This window comes from Priapulus caudatus, unplaced genomic scaffold (assembly GCF_000485595.1).
Source record: "Priapulus caudatus unplaced genomic scaffold, Priapulus_caudatus-5.0.1 Scaffold847, whole genome shotgun sequence".
Taxonomy (NCBI): domain Eukaryota; kingdom Metazoa; phylum Priapulida; class Priapulimorpha; order Priapulimorphida; family Priapulidae; genus Priapulus; species Priapulus caudatus.
This window is the reverse complement of record NW_014577908.1, coordinates 101,300-108,257: the sequence shown is the minus strand read 5'-3', so window position 1 is coordinate 108,257 and position 6,958 is coordinate 101,300. Positions and strand designations below refer to the sequence as shown.

The following is a 6,958-nucleotide window of genomic DNA, read 5'->3' as shown; positions in this document are numbered from 1 at the left end:
TCTGTGATGCGCCTCGCGTGAGAAACTGTGCAGCGTCGCGTGCCGCTGCTGTGGTCGCGCCGCGTCGTATGCTGAGCGTGCGTGCCGCTGCGTGCTCTCTTCGCGCCGCCGTCCCCCCGTACCATGTGCAGGTGCGTGCCGTGCGCCTCGTGTGCGCGCGCTTTACATCGCTGCAGCCGTGCCGCTGACGTGAGTGTCTCTGTGCGCGCCGTGTACCCACATGTGAGCAGTGCGTGGCCGTGTCTCTGTGCGCCGTGCCCGTGTGCGCGCGTGTACAATTGTGCAGCGCGTGCGCTCGCGCTGGCCGTGTTCTCTGTGCGCCCGCGTCGTACATCGTGAGCCGTGCCGTGCGTGCGTCCACTCCTACTGCTGCCGCTGACGTGGTATACTACAGTGAGCCGTGCGTGCGTCTACTGTATTCTCATTCATGGTTCCGATTTGCATTTTGATTTTTCCATTTTATTCCAGTAGCGCGTGTCCTGCTTCACAGTAATCAACCTACTCATCATTTGGAACAGCCTGCTGACTTCTCAGCATTCATAGTCATGAACACTGACCCTCCATCCAGACAGCCAGCCAACCCGCTAGGGGCACGTTCCACTCATGGACAACGGCTAGATGAACTGCGCATCTATTGAGCCGGAAAAGCACACTAAACGCGACTTGACTGGTGCGAAAAACGACGCACTCCTTCCTCCGCGATGCTACTGTACTAGATATGTGCATTATGAGATCAAGTTAGTCGAATTAAGAGAACATACAACCCCAGCTTGATTCCTTGGTCGAGTATTTTGCTTGTATCAATAAAAATGTCGACGCGCTCTTATTAAAACAACACTACCGCACTCAATTATTTGTGAAGCTTAGCGGCTGTGGCTACATAGAACATATTAAACTTTGAATATGAATACCCCCTCGCTCCACGACTATCGTATCATATCTATACTGATAATACACTTGATATGAGATCACAGGGCAAAATCATGAAATGTGAGCAAGGCGCACACGACGTTGGCACCTGCAGTCAGTTGGCTGGACAGAAGAGGGCTGTAGTAGTTCTCTCGCCCACTATTTTCTGCAGAAACATCGTCACTTAGTACAGCGTAGTACGCCAGAGACTGAAATTCAACATTGAAAAACACTGTTCGGCATACATGAGCCGTGTGAACGATATTTATTCAGCATAAAAAATATCAGGTACTTTTTGCTATAATCAGCACGTAATAAGGATTGAAGACCACTTTGGATGTTAGCACTGCATTGTTCGAGATACACAACGTCGCTGCGTCATCCACCCAAGTGGATCATAGATGTCTTACCCTATCACGCCACGTCATAAAGAACGCTCTTTATTATAAACTTGATAAACTTTACTATCAAAACGTTCATGTTATAGCCTCTGTGATGTTATATATATTCAGATATATACTGGTCCATAGCTATTTAACCAGATATATATACTACATGATGTATCATATAACTAATAGCAATATAACAACAGCACTAAGTCTAAAATAGGCAGCATCAACTACACTCGGCAGAAAATGTTACAATAACGAGTAGTAGAATGAACAGTGTAATCTCCAGGAATCATAATATGATTCGCATTTATTATCGGATGAAAATATTTAAACGCTCCTTCTAGTAAAGACTAAATCGAATCATAATTCAATGCAGTAATGAGAAATTCTAGCAATCACAAAATGAAATGGAAATGGAGTTCAATAAGCATTAACTCACATCAAGGCACTCACTTCTTCCGACTGATCTATTATATTGATCATGAAGAAGAAATAATATAATTCCTAGAGAAATTTATGATGGACGGAAACAACATGCCCGCTGTTAGATGGCGGCCACTAAACGCAATATGTTCCTCGTGTCTGTTGTGGCACACGTCCAACATTTTCGTCATGGTTTTATTAGTTTTTGTAGTATGTTTGTCCTCACACAGACGTGTGCAGTGTCACTCGACCGTGTCACTCTTCTATCTAAACTACCAAAGTTCCTGCCTTTTTGGTTGAACCCTATGGCCTCAAGCATAATTATAGTCTAAACGTCAATACACTAATTCGGTTTATTATATACCGGCTAGTGCTACAGTCCTACACTACAGTTTTTCTTGTGCGCAACCAGTGGGCAAAGACACTGCCTGCTGTGTCGTCGGTGTCATTTCAATTTTCAATGGATTCTTCTGCAGCCCGTTCTCAATTGAAACGTGTCATTCGTATAGTCTTAAGGCTTAAGTAGATGAAAGCTTTGTTGATGCTACAGGCGTTAAATTCGAGGCAATCATGCCGTAGATACTGAACCGGCGCGCATCCATCGCAGCCTCCTCGAGACATTTGCTGTACACAGGCGTCGTACGGTCTGTAGAGCGCCTTGTAAACCTGAGCTTAAGCCCACGAGCACTCGACTATAAACCGTACCCCGCTCGCAGCGCGCCTGCGTTTTTCCCCCGCATCGCAGGCGGTCGGAAGGCCACCGCACACTGTCCGACCCTCAAATTGCACACCCGCGCAAAATTCAGATTTGGCACTCATCCCCTGGCGTTCTTCAAGCCGGATTTAGCGTGTACTAAGGCGTCCGGCCGAGTGTTTTCTCCCATCGGTTCGCATGCCATTCGCTATCTCGCCGAATGCGGTTCCCCATGCGCCGCTCGGCGGAAAGCATCCCTGTGATTGGTGAATATTGGCTCTTCCATTCGAGCGGGACTACGCACGATTCCCGCGCGTGCTTGGGCGGAGCTAGTTGACGGGTAGGCAGTCCAGCCGTCACTACTTATGCCGAAAAGTCGCGGTCGTGAAGCCCTCCCGCAGCACTATCCGAGCCTTGATCTGCTCCCGGATTCAAAAGTACGAATCGGGCCAGAATGACGCGTGGCCAGAGCCAAAAATACTTGAAGCCTCTTCCTGCCGAGCTGTAGTCCAAGAGGACTAGAGGTTTAACATCTCCAATCCGCAAGGATCTGTAATTTAAAGCTCTATCAAATTACGGGCTCATTGGAGACGATGGAAGCGGTCGGATAGTGTGGCGGCTGAGCCATTAGCACCTTCTCCGGGCCAACGTTGTGTTACGAGCTGAGAAGGTGAACTTGGTGGCTACGTAATACCGAAGATGCATTAGTGTTGTGCAGTGTACACAATGATGGTCGCAAGGTCCGTCGGTTAGGGGGAATGCACATAACTGTTTCGAATTCTCGGCTCAGATAATTTGACTGCTGCGGATTGGAATGCTCCGACTACAAGCCGACCAGCGCGGCGGTTCTCACGATTTGCGTGTATAAGAATTGGTCAACAGCCATTCTATCTCGAGTCTGTAAGCAGTGGCTACTTGGCAAGTTTGCAAGAATGCTAGGAAGGAGTATTCACTGATGACAGCTGCAGCTGGTTGAGAGCTTTAAAATAGAAAACACATGCGCCAAAACTGGGCGACGTGAGTCAATAAATTAAACACTTCGGCCCCAAACGGAATCTGTATCTCGCGCCGAAATTTAAAACAAAAATGGCTGTGTCAAACAATAGTGAAAATGAGAAAACACAAAAACACCATTGATTCTACTACACATGCTAATTCATTGATCACTTTTCTCAAAAATCAAGGCAACAGCTCCTGTAAAAGTTGCTTGTTTCAATTTTTATTTCTAATTTATCTTTTATTCCGCTCCCCGGCTGCTGTTGGGCCCCTCAATGAAATTGCCCACGTATACGCACACGATTGTATCTGACGTTGTTGAATACCCAGTCCAACAAGACCTTTTAAAAAGCAATCGTGCACTGTCCCCTCCCCTCCTCGTCACATCAATTTCCAGTATGCCGCCGCCTCAGGCACGTATACCACAGCCGCGCCGTGCTGGCCGCGTGCAGCTGCTCTCCGGCTTCGCTTTTTGGCGAGCCTTTTGATAATATATGAAGTGAGGAGTCGTGGTGATAGCGCCCTTTACGAATGACTACAACTGTATCTCATCATGATTTGGATATAAGTTCGGATTGTTTGGAAACGCTATAACATCTTGATTAAAGTTTAGACAATTATTTTTACGTCGCCAACATGGCGAGTCAGCTTTAGCTCACTCGCCCTCGAATATTATTTTTCTGCAACTATCGTCATTGTGCGAGCGGCTGCGAGTGGCCAAGCTTCGCACGCTGCAGTGAATGATAGACGTAGGGAAGAACCTGCCATTCTCCACTATCTACGTATCAAAATCGTAATGTCCCAACAAGCCAGTAGGAATTGTATCCCTACATTATTCGTATCTAGGCTCTCGTCCTCTCTCTCTCACCATGTAAAGCTGTATCCAAGGTGTGCAACATTACGCGAGTTCAGCGGAGCTTCAAAACCCGATTTAGCTGTCGGAACTCCCTGATTTGACATGTCGGAGAGTCCTGTGCTGGACTCCCTGCAAATTCGCCTGATACTAACTAGTCTCATTCCCACGCAGCACGGCCTCCGGGACTGAATACTATATTTTTTCAGGCAAATGTCCACAGAAAATTTGGGCAGCCTGCGGACTCCCTCATCTTTGCCTCGCAGACTCCCTTTTTCAAAAGTTACATTTCTAACTCCGTCTATTCTCGTCACGAGATATGATAGGTAGGCCTATCCTCCTTGTTTTGCTCAATCGCTAGTGTTGGAACCCGGGCTATAACTATAGTTTTGCATAAACTAACTCTATATGTCTATACTATACTATATCGTGCAAAACTATGTCGCGGGTCGATGTCGCGTTGCATTCCGAATCGCGTCGCATTGAATGTATTTTAGTTACAACTTAGTCTGGAATGTGATTTTTTGTGGCATTGATTGTCCGTTGCACGGTCGGATACGTGCCAGCGATTGTCGCATTGCGGAAGCGTTTGTGATCCCGTCTGATGATCATCGGGCTGCCCACCGAGCGAACCGACATCGGCGACTGGTATCCGAGTGACGCGCGCGCCGCGTCCTGCTGGCCACTGGGTCCACCACGCTGGCGGCGAGATTGTCGCAGCCACCGTGAGCAACCTGCTAGCGGCTGTAAGGAGCTCTCTCGTCACCTGGTGTGTGTCTCTCTCATACTGTTGGCTGTCTTCTCTCTCTTAAAAGCTGTTGCTGGCGACCCTGGTCTCTCTCTCTCTCTCTCTCTCTATGTTTTGTCTCTCAGCCCCCTCACTCTCTCTCTCTCCATCTCTCTCCTTCTTTCTGTCTGTCTCCTCTGTCTGCTCGCGCCCCTCTCCTCAACTTCTCTGCCTCTCTTCCGGGGCTTCTCCGTCTCTCTCCCTCTGCCTCTCTCCTCTCCTCTCTCTCGGTCTCGCTCTCTCTCTCCTCTCTCTCTCTCTCTCTCTCGTCGCGTGCGTGTGTGCGTGCGCGTGTAACTAACCGTACATTTCGTACATACGACAGGTGCGCAGGCGTGCATGTGTAACTAATACATTTCGTACATACGACAGGTGCGCAGGCGTGCATGTGTAACTAATACATTTCGTACATACGACAGGTGTGTGTGCTGCTGGTGTTCTGCTATGCTGGCTCCCTCTGCACGGGACTGGTGGCGTTTATTTATTCAGAGCGGCTCGGCGATCAGGCCGTGCAGCTCACAGAGCTGGCTGTGAAGGTGTATCCGTCCGACCGTGAGCTTAAGACGGCCCTAGACACGCTGCAGACCAAGGTACGGGGAATGTGCGTGTGTGTGTGTGTGTGTGTGTGTGTGCGCGTGCGTGCGTGCGTCTCTGTGTGTGTGCGTGTGCACGTGTGCGTGTGTGTATGTGTGTGTATACGTCTGACCGTGAGCTTAAGACGGCCTTAGATACACTTTAGACCAAGGTACGAGGCATGTGCGTGATCTGTGACAGCCACATACCAGCAGCGGGAGCTTGTAAAGCAGTGTTAGTGTGAAAGCAGGTGCTGGTATGTGGCTGCCACGTTCATGGGGAAATCCATGTACTATGAATCAGAATGTAATAATGACGGATTGTCGAGATTCGATAATTGTTAAAATTCAGTTCGTTAGCAGTCTGTGGTTAGTACGTGTGGGTCCGTGTATTTTGCCACAGATTGTGTTTAGTCCTTGATTTATCTGTTTATTCCAGTTTACATTTTATATAAGTATATTTTACATTCTCGTATATTCTCGTTCCTATATTATTAGCTCATCTGACGAAGTCAGATGCAGCTTGTAGAATCGCATGATTGTTCGTGCATCAGTCCGTCCCGTCCGTCTGTCTGGCTGTCAACAGTTGGGCACAAATCTTAACCGCTCGACGTACGGTGACGATATTTGGGACGTGGGGGGGATCGTGAAAAGGACTCGGGATGACCATTGTGCGCGCGTGTACATGTGAGCGTGCGTGCGTGCGTGTCTCTGTGCGCGCGTGTACATGTGAGCGTGCGTGCGTCTACTGTATTTCATTTCATGGTTTCCGATTTGATTTTTGATTTTCCATTTTATTCAGAGTACGGTGTCCTCTTCACAGTATCAACTACTCATATTTGGAAGCTGTGGACTTCTCAGCATCATAGTCATACTCCTCATGCCAGAAACCGCAGACGTTCCACTCATGGACACGCTAGATGACTGCCATCTATTGGAGGGAAAAGCAACTAAACCGATGGACTCTAGTGCGAAAAAGGACGAGCTTTCCGCGATGCTATGATGATATGTGATTATAGATCACGTTAGTGAAATAAAGAAAATAAACGAAGCTGATTCTTGTGATATTTTGTTGTATAATAAAAAATGTCGAGCGCTTTATATAAAACAAACTACCGCCACTAATTATTTGTGAAGCTTAGCGCTGTGGTACATAGAACATATTAAATTTGATATGAATATGATATGACTATGTATATATATATATGATATATATTGATATGAATAGGAAATATGAAATGTGAGCAATCGCACAAGTTGGCTCAGTCAGTTGCTGAAGAAAGAGGTTATAGGTTCTCATCCCACTGGCAGAAAATCGTCCTTAAGTACAGC

General features: G+C 47.4%; 1 protein-coding gene across 1 annotated transcript in view; it reads left to right on the top strand.

Annotated features, from left to right (window-relative positions):
- LOC106813946 (solute carrier family 22 member 21-like) overlaps positions 1–6,677 on the top strand; it is a 14,979-nt gene extending 8,302 nt beyond the window's left edge. The window contains exon 6 of the mRNA XM_014818192.1: positions 6,429–6,677. Within this exon, the coding sequence (XP_014673678.1) occupies positions 6,429–6,629 (201 nt within the window). The 3' untranslated portion in view covers positions 6,630–6,677. The remainder of the gene's footprint in view (positions 1–6,428) is intronic.
- Positions 6,678–6,958: the final 281 nt, after the last annotated feature.